This window comes from Antechinus flavipes, chromosome 3, assembly GCF_016432865.1.
Source record: "Antechinus flavipes isolate AdamAnt ecotype Samford, QLD, Australia chromosome 3, AdamAnt_v2, whole genome shotgun sequence".
Taxonomy (NCBI): Eukaryota; Metazoa; Chordata; class Mammalia; order Dasyuromorphia; family Dasyuridae; genus Antechinus; species Antechinus flavipes.
Window position 1 is genome coordinate 556,795,648 of NC_067400.1, and position 20,396 is coordinate 556,816,043.

A 20,396-nucleotide genomic window follows, 5' to 3' on the forward strand; every position below is an offset into this window, starting at 1 on the left:
TATGATTGATTTAATCTTACAACAAAAGGAAAAAAAAAAAACCTTCCCACCATAACAGTGATCAGTTTCTTCATCCCATCTGAAACCATCCCTGCTCCCAAAATCAAAGTAAGTGAAGGGAATGATAGGAGCAAAGGTGATGATTGTATATCTAGGATGTAATAGCAGGGGCAGAGCAGAATGCACAGTTAAATATAATTTTAAGAAATCGTCAAATAATACAACTAAAATTAATGTTTAAAAATCTTATATAAAGAATTTTGGTGAAACCTAGAATTGTTGTGGTTACAACTGACCGTAGCATAAATGGACTAAGAAATGATCTACAGATGAACCAAGAGACTCATTTATAGAAACCTATTAGGGAAACCTATATTGAAGGGAAATCTTCCAGATTGTAAGCTTTCTCACATAGGAATTATCCATAAAACTTCTGTGATGAATTTTAGTATTTTCTGTTGTAAATAGATGTTTTCTCTGCTGGACTGAATAGACCCATGACTAAGCATCCATTTGGTGTCAGCTAGATAATCCACTGAGTGTATTTCCTGATTTTTTGCTTCCAACTTCTCCTCTTAGGAAATTAACCTGAAATCTCTAATCCTTTCATTCTAGTACTCTACAGCTCATTACATTCAAAAGAACAATTTCTCCCTCAAAATTCTGAATGAAATTTAACAGTAAATGCTTCTCTCAGAACTATAGGTACAGACAATAGAATGGTCAAGACCTATTAGTTCTCAGTAACTGGTTTTCTTGGAAATAGCTATGCCCCCAGAAAAATTATTTGATTCTGTTAAAAGAATAATTTCATCAAATATATTTGATGATTATTATATTAAATATAATAGCAGAAACAAATCATTATTACTATTATTTACTTTTTTTAAAATAAGGCAAATAGTGCTCACTCGACATTTTGACATACTAGCTAATTGAGAATGTTTTAGTAATAGATAAGTGACTTCTGGAATGTCTTCCAAATGTGAGATATTATGATTCCAAGGTCTTTATTTCATTTATTATTGAATGTTTGCCCTGTATTATACTATGATCACATTAAATTACTTTATTCCAGTTTCAGTTTTCTTCCATTATCTGATCTGATAAGCATAAGACCTATTACTGCTTCTCCTGCCCAATGATTCAGAATGTGGGGAAGGGCTCAGGTGTGAAAAGACCAAAGAAACAATTCTTGTCCTACTGAGGAGGAAACCTATAGTTTTATACCATGAATTTGACCATGTCTTAAAGTTCTCCCAACCAAAGCAGTCTTCTTTCCTATTCTCTGTGCCATTATAACCAGCCAACAGAAAATGTTCTTGACACCAATTTCTTTTGTGAAACTAAACTGGCCCAGGCTGGTGATTGGGGATTTCATCAAAACATTGCCCATGCTTAACTTGCTGACATTTATGCTGAGTTTTCCATGGATTACATTTCATGTTATCGTTACATCTTATATCCTTGCTGAATTAAAGGGAACTCAGCCCAGCAGCCAATAGACAGATTCAATCTTTATTTCAAACTGAGTATAAATTCCAAACGATTATCCATATAGCATTTTGAAAGGTAACAGTTTGAAATTTTAGACTGTTAATTATGTCATAGGAATTCAAACACGTGATCTACCCCAGAGATTGATCTATAGGTGAAAAATAAACCCATTATACAGCCCTTCTACAAAACTGCTTATTCTACTAAATGAAACCCTCCTCAGTTAGAATGTAGCCTTGTAAAATACAGTGTGACCTCCTTCACATGTGTTCCATTAGGCATTCTCAGGACTCAGCAAAAGAAGCTGAACTCTGTAGGAGATGCGGAGGACTACAGGAGTGTAAATAGGTTAGTGAAGGGACTAGAACAGTTAGTAGTAGTTGTTAGGATGGAGAAATGTGGGTTATATTCAAGTATTTCAAGAGCCATCTAGTGGAAGAATGATTTCTTTGTTCTTGTCAAAAGAAAGGAGAATGAGAAGCAATGTGTAGAAAATATAGAGGCAGTTTTTATCTCAGCATAAGGGAAAAAAATAGCTTCACAATGCTAGAATGACTGCATGAGTGCATTATAGGTTCCCCTTAAACAAAATATTCAAGCGGAGTTGACCTGATCACTTTCTCTTTTCAGAAAACATAGACACTTCAGAAGTTCCATCAAATTCTGAGATTTTTTTTCAATATCAGTGGTTTAATTTTGCCTCATTTGTCTGAAGAAGACACAACTCAGAGATACTATTTACAGGCAAACTTAGGAACTTGGAATTCCTTGCTAGGATTGGAAATAAAGAAATCCCTTGCCATACTTCTTCCTTGCTGGATTCCCAAGGTCCCATAGATACCTCCCTCCTTCCATGTTTATTTTCTGATCTATTCCTGAAGTTCCTATGTAAATGTGGAGCCTGGGGACTCCCTAGAGCCATTCCTATAAAGCTTAGGGCCCTCAGAGCTAGCAGTCTAGAGGAGTGTTGGTTTGAACAATTGCAAACTGTCCATCCCTTGCCATAGTGGTGCCAATGAAGTAGGTAAGTCCTGGGTCCTCAATCCCCCTAATCAACCCCTACTCCCAGAATAATTAACTCCTGTCTGGGGATCTTAAGTCCCCTCTTGCCAGATTGACAGGAGAGTCTTGCAGTTTACTAGGAAGAAAGACCTTTCCCTGCCTCATCACAGAATGGCATAATTAAAAAATAATAATAATAATAAAAGCCCTTAATGGTCATTAATTAGTCCTTAACAATGCAGAGTTCTCTCCTCCCCTCTCCCCAGCCCCCCCCCCCCCAGCACTGCAGCACTTCTTATGGGTTTTCATCCAACCTGTACTCATAGTGATGACTCACTATTGAATTAACCAGTTTCATTCCTTAGCAGCACAAATAGCAACAAGGTTACTCTTATGTTACACACACACACACACACACACACACACACACACACAAGATTCTATGATGTGGATCCAGAGACCCTATTTGTATCATCTAGGACCTCACAAAATGTATCCTTCCTCTTTCACTGAAAGTCCTTCACATATTTGAAGGCAAATATCATGGACTACTATGGATTGATTTCTAGATAAAAAAACAAATTTCAGCCCTTCAGTGTTGTCCTCCCATGACAGTATTTTCATGCACCTCTGCCCTTATTGCCCTTCTTTGGTCCTATCAATCTTTCTTAATCAAATAGAACAAAAAAGAGTACTCCTCAGAGTTCTGACCAGTACCAAATATAGTTGGGTTATGGACTTCCCTGAATCTGTATCCTATGAATGTGAGTCTAGCCTGATCTTCTTGCTTAATCTCTCAGCAGATTCCTTTCTATTGTAATGTCTCTGTTAGTGTAGTGAGTTTCCTATGTATCCAGATGTCAGTGACAGAATTGAACATTTGAGCCAATGGATCAAAGGATCCTTCTGTAACAATCATCAATAAACATATATTAATTTTCTACTATGTGCCAGGTATAATCTCAGGATTGTCTTTTATAATCCTCCACTCCCAGCTTTCATCAACTCAGTCTATCCTAATTCCCAGTATTCTCATTTGTCTTCCCTTCTACCTCTTCCTTGTTACCAGCCTAGTTTAAATTGTTCACTGTCACTAAACTGAACGATTGGAATGTCTTCCTAAAAAGTGTCTTTGGTGCCATTCAGTCTTCCTTTCACCTCTCCAAATCATACTCATACTCTATCACACTGTGATCCCAAAGGACAGGCTTGTTTATCCTGGCACCTGAAGGAAAAACCTTAACATTGTGGATAAATTGTTCATTGAGACAGAGATGATACTTCTGCTCTTCCTACTATGAGAAAGGACTTGGGAATTCTAACATGCTATATAAAAATAATTAATTATGATGTCCCTATACTATAAAAAACCTATTCATAGTTATCAGAAAAACTTTTTGTGAATCTTAAAGCATTATAGAAATGTGAATTATTATTAAAAAGAGTATTATGTTACTCACTCCTTTGCCCAAAAGTTTTCTACTCAGTTCACTAGATATGCTTTTTTGGGGGAGTACTAAGAAAGATTTGGAAATGAACAAGAAATGGTCTCTGTTCACATGATGCTTGTATTTTAATGGATGGGAGAAAACAGAATAGATTTGAGAAAAAAAAAACAAAGAAAGATGTAGTAAGAAGTCACAATTAATGGAAAGAGTAATCTAGGCGAACACAGGAGGATAAGAATACTTCTGGCTAGAAAGTCATGGGAGGTTTCGGAGGTAAAAGAGCATTTGAACTAAACCTTAAATAAATCATATTTTGACTGATAATGAAAGGGGTGAGCAATGATTGTGTTGTACTAGTAAGGATTAGCTGATATAAAAGCCAAGGAAAGAACAAGTTTAGACTATTTCACAGAATTTAGAGCTGTCCAGTTTGACTAGTATGAAAAATAAAAAAGCTGTTTTCCCAGTAAAGAAACCATACAAAAGTTTGGCTCTAATTCTCCAAAGGAAAGTTGTTATTTATATTCATGTTAAACAGGCAGAGACAATACTGAAAGAATACTTATAGGAAAAAGAAGTCTGAGTGGTACTAAGAAAAGAAGATGAAACCTTATCAACATTCTTTGAGCATAGGAAAATACTTCTGACCCAGACTGAATGAAAAAAAAAAATTGGGAGTGAGATTTTGAAGATACAGTGAAATAGCAGTAAAAGAAATTTAAAAATCTACATGTTTAGATAAATTGAAATATTTTCATTTGGGCACCATATTTGTGGAAGGACATTGAAAATACAAAGCATATTCAGATGAGGGCATTAGTAATCATGATATATTAGCATTCATTAAAGTGAATAGAGATTGTGAGCTTGGTGAAGAGTTGGTATAGTTGGAAAGTGTTAAAAAGATTGTTTTTGGGTATTAGAAGTATGTCCTATGCGAGGAGAATTAGATTTGTTCTCTTTGCATAGAACAGAACTGAAAAAAATTGGTGAAAGAAAAAGAGGAAATTTCAATTCAACTTAAGGAATACATGGAAAGAATTTTCCAAAACTGGAATTAATTGACATTTCTCTCTATGTCACAGCCATTTCTCTATGCTATGGCGATCTAAGCAGAAGTTGCATGACAATTTGGGGTTTTTTTGGAGGTGATTTTTGTTCATGAATTGACTAGATTACTTCTAAGGTCCCATAAATTAAAAATATATGCACATAAATTTATGCATACATACATTTACATATATACATGCATATATATATGTATGTCTATATAGATATGAAACAAGGGCAGAGAACACACCAGAAATATAAAAGCTGGACACTGAAATGAGAGCTGAGTACTAATCTCTCCCTCCAAAAATGAGATAAGCATGATGAAGGAAGATATGGATTAAAAAAGAGCCTTTTTAGTCCATCTTTGAATGTCTTTATTTTTATTTATTGGAGAGAAAATAAAGACTAAACAAAAATAAATAACTAACAAGAGAGAAAACTCAAGAGATAACTCAATTTTAATTTTGCTTCTGTTTTCTCTCTCAAGGGAATCAGGAGGGAAAAAAAAAAAGAACAGAAGTAGTAAGGAGACAGTTAAAGAGCCCTTAGTCTTCATTTATGAATTCAACTTCCTTGCCACACATAAAGGAAAATAAAATCAGTTTGATTGACTTGAAAAAGGGAATGATGTCCTATTAGGTTGAGGATCAGTTTTAAAGGATCTTAAATATGAAACAAAGGAATTAATATTTCCTTCTCAAGTGGGAATTCTTAACTTGGGAGCCATGAACTTATTAAAAATGTTTTCATAACTGTATTTCAGTGTCAGTGGGTTTATTTAACTTGTTATCCATCATTTAAGTTATTCAAAAGCTGCTAAAGGTAATGGAGATCCTCTTATTAGGCTTCTTCAAGCAATACTTGGATGATTCTTTTCAAGTTTGTGAAGGAGAGATTTATTTGGGGTTATGATTTAGGTTAAATGGTCGCTGAGCTCCCTCCCACCTCTAAAATTGTGAAATTATATGATTCTATCACTGAGATTCAATAACTATTATTTTTGAATGCTAATTTTGAAGTTATTTCTCATAAGTTCAAGTGTAAATTTTTTTAATTTGTTTTTTTTTTTGGGGGGGGGGAGGTGGTGGTGTAAGGGGAGGCAATTAGGATTAGATGACTTGCCTATAGTTCCATAGCTAGTAAGTGTCAAGTGTCTGAGGCCAGATTTGAACTTAATCCTCCTGACTGCAAGTATAGTGCTCAATACACAGCATCACCTTGTTGCTCCAAGTAAAGCTTTTTAGACATAAGTAATCCAACTTGCTTAAGACTTTCTATCCCACCCACCATAGATTACAGAAATTTAGACAACAAGCATTCATTCTCTCTAAACTTAGAAGGAAGGGATTTGAGATAAAAGTTTATTAGAAATAATGAAAAACACAAGATGTAACTTTCTGTGCTTCAGGAAGGATTATGAGAAAAGGAGGAAAAGCGTGGAAGGAAAAGGAAAAATAAAAGAACTTAGGTAGTAATGGGGGAGAGAAGGCAAGAAGGAATAAGGGAAAAAGAAAGATGTTAAAGAGGAGAAAGAGAAAAGAAGGGAAAGGGGAAAAGAAAGGAAGGAGAAAAGGAGTAGAAAAACTTGTAGTAGGAGAAGAGGATGAAGAAGACAAAGAAGAAGAAGAAAAAAAGAAGAATTGAGGCGGGTAAGACAAACAATGTCAAGGAGAAATATGGGAGACATGTCTTCTCCCTGTTCTTTAGTATATATTAGGATATGAGGAAGCTCGAGAATTGTAAAAATATAGGCTATGGTTGCAAACAAAGCACTAAACTAATAATTTGACATTTTAATGTTTATTATTATCTGTCAGGGAGGCCAAGAAATTGTAGGTTAGGGTAAATAAGGACATTTTCTTGGATGCATTGAGTGGTAAATTTACCTTAAAGAAGATAAGGAACAGTTGGCAAGGAGTGAAGGACAGGAAAGATTGAGGAGACCTAACTCACTAGAATAGAAAGTATATGTTAATATAGAGGTTTTAGATTATGGCAGTCTTGAATGCTAGACTAAGCAATTTTATTAACAGTAACCTATCTCTTCTTTTTATTTCTATGAAATCTGACTATACAATCTGAACAAAACTCCCAGCATGGGAAGTTCTGCCAATGGCACAGGGTTACCTCCCTTCACCTTAACTGGTCTCCCAGGTCTTGAAGCTTCCCAGCACTGGATGTTCCTGCTGCTTGGAGTCCTCTACACTGTCTCCATTGTGGGAAATAGCCTAATTCTCTTCATTGTCAAAGAAGAACAGAGTCTGTACCAGCCCATGTACTATTTCTTGTCCTTGCTTTCTGTCAATGACCTTGGTGTGTCCTTGTCTACACTGCCCTCAGTGTTAGCCACTTTCTGCTTCCATATTGAGCAGATTGCCTTTGATGCATGTATGACACAGATGTTCTTTATACATCTCTTCTCTTTCATGGAGTCTGGGATCCTACTAGCCATGAGCTTTGATCGTTATGTAGCTATCTGCAACCCACTGAGGTACTCTACCATTCTCACTGACACTCGAGTTGTACAAATGAGCCTGTTCATTGGTATACGCAGTTTCTGTGTGGTTTTTCCATTGCCCTTCCTTCTGAAGCGTCTGCCCTTCTGCAAAGCCAATATCTTGTCCCATGCTTACTGCCTGCACCCAGACCTAATCCGTCTACCATGTGGGGACATCACTATTAATAATATCTTTGGTCTTTGCATTGTCATCTCTACCTTTGCCCTGGATTCTATACTTATCTTCTTCTCTTATATTCTTATTCTTCGCTCTGTGCTGGCTATTGCTTCCCAAGAAGAGAGGCTTAAAACACTCAATACTTGTGTATCTCACATATGTGCAGTACTTATTTTCTATGTGCCCATGGTGGGTGTATCCATGGTGCACCGTTATGGGAGATATGCACCACCATATGTGTTTACACTAATGTCCCTTGTCTACCTCTTTGTCCCTCCCATGCTCAATCCTGTTATCTATTCTATTAAGACAAAAGAGATCCGTAGGAGGCTCATCAAGTTATTCTCTGTGAATAAACCCTAAAAAGTAGAAGCTGGAAAAAATAATAAAACACTGGACACACAGAGAATCATCCCATCTTGCTCACTGTGACTTTAAGTGTTGGTTTTACAAAATATGAAAAAAAAAACCCACTAATGGCTATCATTTGTGTAAGCTTTAATAAACTGGATGGTCTGGAAAATATGGCTTATGACATCATGTTCTGAGAAGACAGGCTCCTCATAAAAGATTAAATTCACCGAATTATTGCACTCTTTTCTCGCATTCATTTCCACTAGATGGTCTAGATCCATAGGAGGCTCATTAGGTTATTCTCTGTGACTAAATTGTGAACAGTAGAAACTAGAGGGAAAATAAAACTGGAGTTTCACCAACTGCTAAAATATCATCCCATCTAATTCATTATCCCCTTAAGTTTTGGATTTATAACATCTATACAAAGATTGTGGTGAGTGACATTTTTACAAGCACTAACATAATGGATGTCTTGAAGAATATGGGTCACAACATCATTTTTTGAGCTCTCTCTCATATTAGGTTAACTCTCTGAGTCATAGACTCTTGCATTGATTTCCACTTGATTCTACTTTTTCTCTATATGCTACTATTATTTTTACACTAGTCCAGATTATTACAGCAATGTAATGTAATAATAATAATAATAATAATGTGAATTATGTCATAGACCAGGTTGTATTTTTTCCATAAAAATAAAGTTCCCAGCAGGGAATTTCCTGAGCAAGGACTTGGTTCCAAAGAATTTTTAGTTATGAATACTATTTTCTATCCAGTTTTTTATCACATAATATTGCTCTTGTTGTGTACAATATTTGCTTGGTTCTGGTCACTTCACTTTGCATCAGTTTATGTAAGTCTTTTCAGGTTTTTCTGAAACCATCCTGCCTGTAATTTCTTTTTTTATTATTATTATTATAGCTTTTTATTTAGAAGTTACATACATAGGTAATTGTATAGCATTAACAATTGCCAAACCTTTTGTTCCAATTTTTCTCCTCCTTCCCCCTTCCCCCTCCCCCAGATGACAGGTTGACCAATACATGTTAAATATGTTAAAGTATAAATTAAATACAAGTATACATGTCCAAACAGTTAATTTGCTGTACAAAAAGAATCAGACTCTGAAATGGTGTACAATTAGCCTGTGAAGGAAATCAAAAATGCAGATGGACAAAAATAGAGGGATTGGGAATTCTATGTAATGGTTCTTAGTCATCTCCCAGAGTTCTTTCGTGGGTGTAACTGGTTCAGTTCATTTCTACTCCATTGGAACTGATTTAGTTCATCTCATTGCTGAAGATGGCCAGGTCCATCAGAATTGATCATCATATAGTATTGTTGTTGAAGTATATAATGATCTCTTGGTCCTGCTCATTTCACTCAGCATCTTTTCATGTAAGTCTCTCCAAGCCTTTCTGAAATCATCCTGTTGGTCATTTCTTACAGAACAATAATATTCCATAATATTCATATACCACAATTTATTCAGCCATTCTACAATTGATGGGCATTCACTCAGTTTCCGGTTTCTGGCCACTACAAAGAAGGCTGCCGCAACCATTCTTGCACATACAGGATCCTTTCCCTTCTTTAAGATTTCTTTGGGATATAAGCCCAATTGTAACACTGCTGAATCAAAAAGTATGCACAGTTTGATAACTTTTTGAGCATAGTTCCAAATTGTTCTCCAGAGTGGCTGGATGTATTCACAATTCCACCAACAATGTATGTGTCCCTGTTTTTCCACATCCCCTCCAACATTCTGCATTATCTTTCCCTGTCATTCTAGCCAATCTGACAGGTGTGTAGTGGTATCTCAGAGTTGTCTTAATTTGCATTTCTCTGTCATTAATAATGACTTGGAGTATCTTTTCATATCTGCCTGTAATTCCAATAGCAAAATAATATTTATTACAATTACACACCACAACTTGTTTAGCCATTCCTTAATTGATTGTCATCCTCTTAATTTCCAATTTTAATCCCCATAATAATATTCCTATGTAAATAAATCTTCTCCCACTCTTTAATCCCCCCACTCTTTTTATCTCTTTCAGATACATATTTAGCAGTGGTATTATTGGATCAAAGAATATGTTCAGTAGTATAAACCTTTAGGGCATAGTTCAAAATTAATTTCTAGAACATATTGTTACACAACTACAAATCTAGATACATAAAATAGGCATAAACAAAATAATACACATATAGTGAATAGTATTAAAATCTAGAAGACCTGAATTTGACTTCATCTCTGACATTAACAATCCCAAGTGCTCTACCATGGATGAATTACTATACGTCTCTGGAGTGTTCAGAAGGACTATCATGTCTGATATGAAGGCTAGTTGAAAGTTTTTCAGGGTTGTTTTCTGTGTTTGGTGTTCACCTGTCACCTAGCTCTAATCTGTGGCTCTATGAAGTTGTTTCATGTGTGCCACCCTGGTAAAAATATCTTTGTAAGCAGGCTAAATGAGGTTGAAGGTGACCAACATATCTTAAACCTGATGATTAGTTAGGGGGAATATCTATTTCAAGTATATAAAGACTTTCCTAGCAAAACAAACAATTGAGAACAATTTATTTTAATTGGAGAAGAAGGAGATGGAAATAGGCCCTGTGGATAGCTTAGAGTTTTGCCAGACATTGAAGATCCCAAGGTCATTCATTACATCCTAAGCCTTTACTATTCATCTTGGCTTTTGTCTTGGCTCTGGAATTTAATGAATCCGGAGAAGAAAGAGGCTGACATACAACTCTGGTTCATTAAAATTGAATTTAAAAGCAATATCCATCTCTGTGACTTGGTTTCCTCATTGTAAAGTAGAGATAATAATTACCTGGCTGTGTTTTGTGAAGACTAAAATGAAATAAGGAATTTAAATTCTTTTGCAAAATTTAAAATGACCTAAATATCTATTATTCTTCTTCTTGAAATAGTATGTAAATAACTAACAAAACATACAACTAGCCAATATTGAAAATGAATCTTGTACAGCCCTGAGAAAAGCTTGATGAGTTACAAAGTCTGATAGAGAAGTTATGCAGAAGAATGTAGGAACTTTGAACTTTGTGCCTTCAAAGAACTGTGAATCTGTTCTGACATCAGGAAGGGAATAGAGAAACAGTCATCAAGAAATTCTGAGGAAGAAAAGGAGACAGACAGGATTTAAAGCCAGGATCCCATAGCCTTCCATTTTTTTCCAGGTATAGATTCTAGTCAAGTTAAGTCAATAAGCATTAATTAAATAAATACTTCCTCTGTTCCAGGCACTGTACTAAGCACTGGGAATAAAAATACAAGTAAAAAAGATTCTGTACCTTCAAGGAGTTTATATTCTTCTTTTGGAAAGGCAACTCTTAAAATGAAGCAGTAAGGGGTTAGATTGGGAGAGGTTGTGCATTTGGGGGAAAGATAAAAAAGTCTGAAGAGTTAGGAGTGGAGATGGAAGATGAAGGAGGACATGGCGTCCCAGCTACTTTATTAAAATGAAGGTTCATTCCAATCAGAGGATTATATTCTGTTAAAACTTTTTTTTTTGACTAAGGCATTTTGGGGTTAAGTGACTTGCCCAGGGCAACCCACAGCTAGGAAGTATTAAGTGTCTGAGAGCAGATATGAACTCAGGCCCTCCTGACTTCAGGGCTGATGCTGTATCCATTGCACCACCTAACTGCCCCACTGTTAAAACTTTTAAAGGATACAGGTAGCATAATGGATAGAGCACTGTGCTTGGAAATAGTTGAGTTTCTACTTACAGTGGTTCATTTTATATGTTCTCAGCATACAAATCTATAACTATGTCTTTTCTAATGAGCTTTGGGAACATATGAAGAATATAGTTGGCATAATTCATTTCATAAAAAGTCCAATATTTTCCTGCAGATGTTATCCGTTAGCATTTAGTGACTCTGGTGCTAATGGTTGTATTAGTGAATGTGGTGGTCATCTTGACAAATGATAGTGATTACATAGAAAAATAAAGATATCAAGGAAAAAAGAACTCTCCAACACACTAATCACAAAATTAAATCATTTAATGGATGTAATAGAGAAAGGATATAAAATATTTGAGACCCATTCTGAATCCAATGATGCTCAATTCATGTATGTGTCATGCCCATTCAATTGAGGACAAGGAGTGCTTGTATTTTTAACACAAAAATTTGAAATGTAGTAGCTCCCCTTTTTGGCTTGCCATTATGATTATTTTACTAAGCAAAAATACACACAACTTGGCAGCATTGGTTAGTACAAATTATGGGTTAGTCCCTTTATTATAATAGTGGATGATAAATATCTAAAGGATCACAGTTTTGAACTCCATGTTTTTGCTGAATTCATTTAAGACTTTGACTAGAATGTGCTTTGGTTTCTTGGCCAATAGGAGAATTGGACTTCTTTTCTTTCTTCTGAATATATTATATATATATATATATATATATGTGTGTGTGTGTGTGTGTGTGTGTGTGTGTGTGTGTGTGTATGTGTGTGTGTGTGTGTGTATGTGTATATATATATAACATATAAAAAGATATATACATACACATAAATCATTTGGTTATATTACTACAAATGAAAGAATACAAACTTTATGAAAATGGAAAAACAGAAATAACTATATGAAATATACCTAGCTAACTAAATATAATATAGACAAATAATAAAATTATATGTTAGAAGCTAATTGAAGAACAGGATACACCAATATTCCCCAAATGACATACTTAATAACATTCATATTGTATATATAACAAGATAAGAAAATTTTATCACTTACTGTCATGGAGGAAAATAAATCTGTCATCCATTCATTCTAAGGATAGATACATTGAAGACTTCTTGATTTACAATAGGAGCTAGTAAGCTTGTATTTATTCTCAGTACGTGTTAACTGACAATTTTCCTGAAACAGTCTTCCAGTTTCAGCACTTGCTACACACAGCACCAAAAAGATTGTGGTATTGATGGGGTGATGGTGATTATGATATTGAATGGTGATTGTGATAATGATGACAATGATAGTGAAAGTAATAATGGCCAGCTCCTCTTCTTCTCCTGGAGGTTTTCAGTTACCATTCCTATCTTCTTTCTCTGAAGACCTGAAACACTAATTTTTATTTCACTCATATGATATGTCCTTATTCTCCCATATATGGTTAAGTATTCATTTAAATGTGTATCCTACCTCCCTATTAGCCTATAAGCTCAGCCAAAGCAGGCTTGTATAAGTCATTCTTTCTCTAGCATTCTACACACAATAAGCTTTTATTAATGTTTATGGATTATAATGATGTCAATAGCACTAACGACTTCCAGAGTAGTACCACAACTTCTAAATCCATGTAGATTACATTATTAGTCGGTGAAACATGCGAACAATGCTTCGTCTGATCTCCTTTGTCTTGGCGCTGTAGATAATGGGGTTGAGAACAGGTGGAACAAAGAGGTAGATATTTGACATGAGCACATGCACATACCGAGGAGCGTGTTTGCCAAAGCGATGCACAGTGGAAACACCAATCATGGGAATGTAGAAGATGAGCACAGCACAGATGTGGGACACACATGTGTTGAGAGCTTTGAGCCTCTCCTCATGGGAGGCAATTAGTAATACAGAGCGCAGGATCAGAATATAAGAAAGGATAATGAAAAGAAGGTCCAGGCCAAAGGTAGATACAAGCACATACATCCCATAAATGCTGTTGACAGTAATATCAGCACATGCTAACTTCATCATGTCTGGGTGCAGGCAATAGGAATGGGAGAGCACATTGGATCTGCAAATGGGAAGCCTCTTGATGAGGAAGGGCAAGGGAAAGAGGGTTATGAAGCTTCGGGCAGTCACAGCCAGGCCCATCCCAGCAATGATCTGGTTGGTGAGGACAGAGGCATAGCGCAGTGGGTTACAGATAGCTACATAGCGGTCAAAACTCATGGCCAGCAGAATGCCAGACTCCATCATGGAGAATGAGTGAATGAGGAACATCTGAGTGAGGCAGGCATCAAAAGCAATGGCCCGAGCATTGAGACAGAAAGTTCTGATTACAGTGGGAAATGTAGCCAGTGACATGGCCACATCACTGAAGGAAAGTAAGGACAGAAAATAGTACATGGGTGCATGGAGGCTGGACTCCCCCCACACAGCCAGCAGAATCATAGTGTTGCCCCCAAGAGCTACTGTGTACATCATGCAGAGGGGCCCAGCTAGCCACTTCTGGGTATATTCTAGGCCAGGGATCCCTGTCAGGAGGAATACAGTAGGATGTGAAACATTGAACAGTCCCATGGTGAGACACCAGGAAAATCTTCACAGCCAGATCTTTGATCACAGAGAGATCAGGAAAAAAATCCTTTTAGAAAAGAATCAAGAAATGTGGAAATTAAAGATTTATATTCAGTGTTATAGAGCTCTAAACAATTTAGGTATTCCTTACCTGAAAAACCTTATAATAGGGCTTATTTTACTTCATACAGTGATCACAAGTCCCCTATCCCCCTTCAATTTCCTTCTCTCAGTCCTAGTGTTAATAATCACTTGGCTTTACATCATGTGGAAAAAGAAAACTTCAATATAAATATAAAAGAATTAAGACAGAGAAAAAATTGTAACAAACAGTATAAAATACCTTCATACATAATGTCAGTTCAACAGATCTCTTCAAAATGTTCTTGATTACTAGGATTATGAGTTCATAGCTCTCCAGTATTATCTTATTATCTAGTACTGGATAATGGATAGAGAACTGATAGAATGTTGGACATATTCATCAACTGAATACAAATGATATTGTACCTGTCTTGGGGAAGCAATATATTTTTTCACTAGATGAGTACATTCTACAAAAGTTCACAAAATCTATTAGCAAGGATTAAAAACCCTAAGCTTTATATCCATTTTAACTCCTTATGCTTAGATGGGACATGACTCATGGGGAAACAGAAAGTCACCTTGTGATCACTGCTCTTTTCTCCAAATTTCATTTCATCATTTTTTTCTCTTTTATCTCCCTTATTCTTTTTAAAATTCTCATGACTAGAGACATTCTTCATAGACAGCTTAAGAAAAGTCACCTTCAGGGTTCTTTTCTCAAGGATCATGCTCATTGGCCCAAGGAAATATAATCTAAAGAGTGTCTTTTTTCTACCTAAACAGAAATCAGCCTAGAAGCCACATGGAATTTAGAAAATTGGAGGTGGTGAAAAAGAATGTGATCATAGGATCAAAGAGGATAGATTTTTAATTGGAAGAAATCTAAGAAGTCTACTAGTCCAGTCTTTTAATTTTATAGATAAGACAGCTGAGGCCTCAGAATGATAAGTGACATGTCCAAGGTCATAGAGATGGTAGTCTTCAGAGGCAAATTTGGAATCCAGGTCCTTTAAGTCCAATGGTGGTGCTCATTCCATTAGAGCTTCTAATACAAACCAAAATAATAAATAGAGTTTGCGAAAAATAAAGGAACTTTCCTAAATAAGGCAGAACAAAGACTAGAATCCAAGACTCCCATTTCAATAAACTTATTTCACTAAGCATTTTAATTGGAAGAATAAATTCAATCAATTTGCTAAATGCATGGAATGCTTAATAGAATATCTGGAGACACTGAATTTATTGCCAAGTCCAAACAATTTCATACCCATTATTGATACATAATGGTTAATTATTCTCTGTGACCTTTATCTTAGTCAACCAATACTCTCACTTGAATACACACACACACACACGCACACACACACATACACACGCACACACACACAATTCTCTAAGTACTTTAGCATTGCCAATTTTATTACTGAAAACAAGGAAAGGCTTCTGCCCATCATTCCTCCTAGTTCTTATTATTGCCAATAGTCTTTTTTTTTTTTTTCCCCAGAAGAATTCAAACTCAGAATGCAGGTGCACTGGGAGCATTATAATCACAATGATAGTCAAGAAATCTCAGGATTTGTTTAATAATTTAGTGGCTTTTCTGAAAGCAGATTTAGATTGTGGAGAGACTTTTCAATAGGATTTCCCCAGGAGTAGTGTGAGAATCAAACTATTAAGAGCACTTTCCATTTTCTCTAGCATTCTTCCCTAGGTAAATTCTACCATTTATCTTGTCCTCTTTGTTATTCTTGCCCTCAGTATACCATTCCCCTCCCCCCCATTTTGTGCCTTTTCTCTAACTATCTCTTATGCTAGAATACTCTCCTCCCCTCACCTCAGGCACCAGATTTCTCATTCTTGAAGACTCAGGTTAAATCATACATTTTAGGATAGATCTTTCTCAGTCTCTTCTTGTCTCTTTCCTGACAACCCAGTAGATCCCATGGCCATCCACCTTCCCTATGAGATTACTGACATTGTTAATATTTTATGTGTATATGTTTATTTGCATTTTGCTTTTTTCATTAGGATGTGAATTTCTTGAGAATAGGGAACATAATTTTATCTTTCTTTATATTCCCATAATAGGTTGGTGGCACAATGAATAGAGCAACAAACCTAGAGTTAGGAAGACCTGAACTCAAATCTGATCTGAGACAATTACTGGCTCTATGACCCTGGTAAAAATACCTGGCCTTGTTTGCCTCAGTTTCTTCAACTGTAAAATGATCTGGAGACGGATATGACAAACTACTCCATTATCTTTGCTAAGAAAACCCCAAAAGCAATCACAATGAGTTAGACATGATTGAAATGACTGAACAAAAACATTCTTACTATTACTACTGAGAGGAGGCAGATGGTTAACACATCATTAATGCCTTTAGACTGATTGCGTGAATAGAGATTAGAGGCTTGAAGAAGCCATCTTAACTAGTCAAAATATGGCTGTCCCTCAGCTATGGCTGGAATGTATTACCATTTCTGGTAAAGAAAGAGCTTCTAAGCTTGACAATCAAGGATCCAAAAGATCCCAGGAAATTCTTCCTTTAGAAAATTTGTGTATGTTGCATAGTTCCTGATATCTAGAAATTAAGGGGTAATTTACCAGCAGGAATGCAGAGCAGTGAAAACAAAAGGAGAAGATTAATTCCAACACATCAAAACTGGAAGCAAAACTTAGGAGCGTCTAGAGTAGGGGTCCTCAAAATGTCTTTTGAAAACCCCCAAACATGCTCAAAACCTTTTCAGAATGTCCAAATTGTCAGAACTTCTTTCACAAAACTATTAAGCAGTTTTAATTTTTAACATTGTCACTATCAACAGATATACACACAAAAAAAGCTTTTGAGGGAATCAATAATTTTAAGAATGTAAAGTGGTCCTGAGACTAAACAAATTTGAAAACTCCTGATCTAGACCAATTTGCTCATTTAACAGAGGAGGAAAATTATGTCTTCAAATCATGCAGCTAATTTGTATCAGATTCAAACTATGAATTGTGGTCTTCTGATTCCTATTGCCAATGTTCTTTGTGCCACAAAAAATTGCCTTGTCCAAACAGTCATCTTACTAACCCACCCTGCATGTATTTTTGACTCCTCCTGAGTTAAGGAGTCCTCCTGACTTTTAGTAGAAGTTTTCTTAAAAGTGATGAAGGTGATCAGCCCAAAGGGAAACCTAGAATTTAGGAACCTAGTGAAGAAAGAATCAGAATAAATGAAAGATCAGCTAATCAATCAACAAATGAATTGGCAAACATTCTTTGGTGCTAGAAATATAAAGACAAAAATAGAACAGTCCTTACCTTTAAGAAAATTATATACATGTCTCTTGCAAAAGAATAGCAATATATACAAAATCCACATAAATAAATAAAAACAATGTCATTTTGGGGCACAGTCACTAGAACCTGGGGATGGGACATTAGAATGGGGTCAGGGAAGGGGAAGAGTAGAACTAGTTTTAAATTGGTTATGAATCTGGAAATCTGGGTTCTTTTTTCTTTCCATTTTTTTTCTCCCCAAAATGATGGCATTTAACAGGAACTCATACCTTGGCAAAGGTCCACAAATATTTATTAAGCACTTATTGTATTTCAGGAACTATGTTGAGTGCTGGGTATACAGTTGAAGGCAAACGATAGTCTCTAATTTCTGGAAGTTTTCCAAGTAATAAGAGGGCATAATTATAAAAGATCCAGTTTTCAGGTTCAAGTCCTTGAATTTGGATCCTGTATCTGATATTTCTTAATCTGTGTGACATTATGTAAGTCCCATAACTTATTTAGGTCTAAATTTCTTCATTTGTAAAAGCTGGATAACATTTACTCTTACTTTGATCAGATCATTGTAAGGAAAGTACTTTGTAAACCTTCAAGCATTATGAAAAATATGGGTTACTTGTTAAACAACTCTTCCAGTTTTATTTGGTTATGAATAGCTGCTGAAAAGCAATAAGGTGTTGTCCAAGATTGGACTTAGTTTATTTAAAGTGTCTCTGATCTCCAGAGTGGAAAGAGCTTGAATTTGTAGCATATTTGTGAGGTTCCCTCTGAGGGCACAATACTCACCTGGGCAGTTGTCATAATGACATTCCTTTCTTCATGCATTCTTTTTCTGACTTCTTTAAATCCTCAGGTGGTAAATAACATTAAAGCAGGAATTCTCAACTTGAAGTAAGTCTTCTTTAGTTCTACCTTTCTAAGAGTGTTGTTCCCTATCCGCAGGTCTTCCGTTCTTAATGCTACAAAGCTATGTTCTTCTCCATTCCACTGCCTCTGTGCCGAATAGCCTTAGGCTTGACCTGAATTCTAGCTTTTATGAAAGTAATTCAAGAGATCAGCTATGTGGTCCTAAAACTTAGCCAGCATTCCTGAATGCTGAGTCAAGAACACATGGATTTAAATTCTGGCTCTGACGTTAATTTGCTGTTTATCATGAACAAGTCACTCTCTCAACCTCAGAACTGTTATAAAAATAAAAGTAATAATATCTCTACTATTTACTTTAGACGAGTATTATCATAAAAGTATTTTGTTTTAGGGTAGTACAAATGTCTTTTATCAAGGATTCAAGCAGGATGGATTTTATACTCAATCCCTTTTCTACTTTCTTGTTCCTTCCCTCTGGCAACTAATGTCTTCAAAATCTGAATCATCCTCTGGACCGTTAGCTTTCTCTCCTTCAAGATCTTTAAATTATATCCGAGCTAGAAGGAATAGTGGAGTTAATCTAATTCAATCTCTCTGTGTGTCTGTCTATCTTTGTCTCTGTCTCTCTCTCTCTGTCTCTCTGTCTCTCTCTGTTTCTTGCTGTCTCTATCTCTATCTCTCTGTGTCTGTGTCTCTGTGTCTCTGTCTGTCTGTCTGTCTCTCTTTCACACACACACAGACACACACAGACACACAGACACACACACACACACACAGACACACAAGCCCAGAGGGGAAATTACCAAAGGTTACATAATGAATTGTTGACAAAATTGTAGTTGCACCAGGTTTCCCAGGTTCCAATCCAATGTTTGCTATGCAATTCTGCTATGTCCATATTCATAATATTGCTCCATCCCTGGGACTTACCCTGTACAGTCATTGGACCAGAAGAAAGCAAAGGAGATCAAGAAGTTCACCAGCCTAGGAGGATCCCAAAACTCACCAGATCTTCCTAGGGAAGTAGGTTAATGGAAAGATATCCTTGTACATAGAACTCTATGGATCCTTCTCCCTGCCTGTCACTGTGAGCAGATCCATCCTCACTGCATTTATAGTCTTATACGAGGCTCCAGGGAAGGGACAGAATGGGAACAGATGGGAATCAATGATGAGGTGAGGCTCAGAACTGTCTTGGGATTCATGCTCCATTCCCTCCCTTAAGAAGTATCATTGAGGCTAAAAGTTCCAAGTGAGAGGATAAACTATGATCAAAGCATTTATAGGACCATTCGTTTCACACCTGAAACTGGTGAGCCATGATCTGCATCTCAGTTTGGAGGGTTTTGTAGAATTAATTCACTCCCATTTCAGTTTTTCTTTTCTTAATCAACAAGTAAATTTCCAGGCATTCTTTGGTGCTAGAAATAAAAAGACATAAATAAAGCAGTCCCTGTCTTCTAGGAGTTTAAATACATTTTTCTTCCAAAAGAATGGAAAAATGTCCCCCCCAAAATAGAAAAATATCCCAAATATTTACTTTAAATTTTTTGCAAATCGTGTAAAACCAACATTTAATATTTACAAAATAACCACATGGTAATTTCAAGGTGGAGTCCTTAATATTTACTGAGGGAGGTGGGAGAAAAATGGCCTCTGACAAGTTATGAAGGAGATAGCTGCTTTCCTTTTATTCTCTGGGCCTTATTTACTTCTTTCCAAGATAGTAATTTTCATGAGAATTACGCAGTGTGGCAAAAGTCAACAAATGCTTTTTAAACACCAAATCTGCTGAGTGCTAGGGAAATAAAATAAAATTCATTATGTGCGGATT

General features: G+C 36.0%; 2 protein-coding genes across 2 annotated transcripts; one reads left to right on the forward strand and one right to left on the reverse strand.

The window, feature by feature from the left end:
* Positions 1 to 5,321: 5,321 nt before the first annotated feature.
* Positions 5,322 to 8,038, forward strand: LOC127557479 (olfactory receptor 51I1-like). Its single transcript, XM_051990791.1, has one exon. It carries the CDS (start codon positions 7,097 to 7,099, stop codon positions 8,036 to 8,038), a length of 942 nt encoding a protein of 313 aa, XP_051846751.1. The 5' UTR covers positions 5,322 to 7,096.
* Positions 8,039 to 13,386: 5,348 nt separating this feature from the next.
* LOC127555335 (olfactory receptor 51I2-like) lies at positions 13,387 to 14,520 on the reverse strand. Its single transcript, XM_051987563.1, has one exon. The coding sequence runs from the start codon at positions 14,323 to 14,325 to the stop codon at positions 13,387 to 13,389; it is 939 nt and encodes a 312-aa protein (XP_051843523.1). The 5' UTR covers positions 14,326 to 14,520.
* Positions 14,521 to 20,396: the final 5,876 nt, after the last annotated feature.

Excerpts from the sequence above, each read along its gene's own strand:
- LOC127557479 (XM_051990791.1), top strand. The coding sequence starts at position 7,097 with ATGGGAAGTTCTGCCAATGGCACAGGGTTACCTCCCTTCACCTTAACT.
- LOC127555335 (XM_051987563.1), bottom strand. The coding sequence starts at position 14,325 with ATGGGACTGTTCAATGTTTCACATCCTACTGTATTCCTCCTGACAGGG.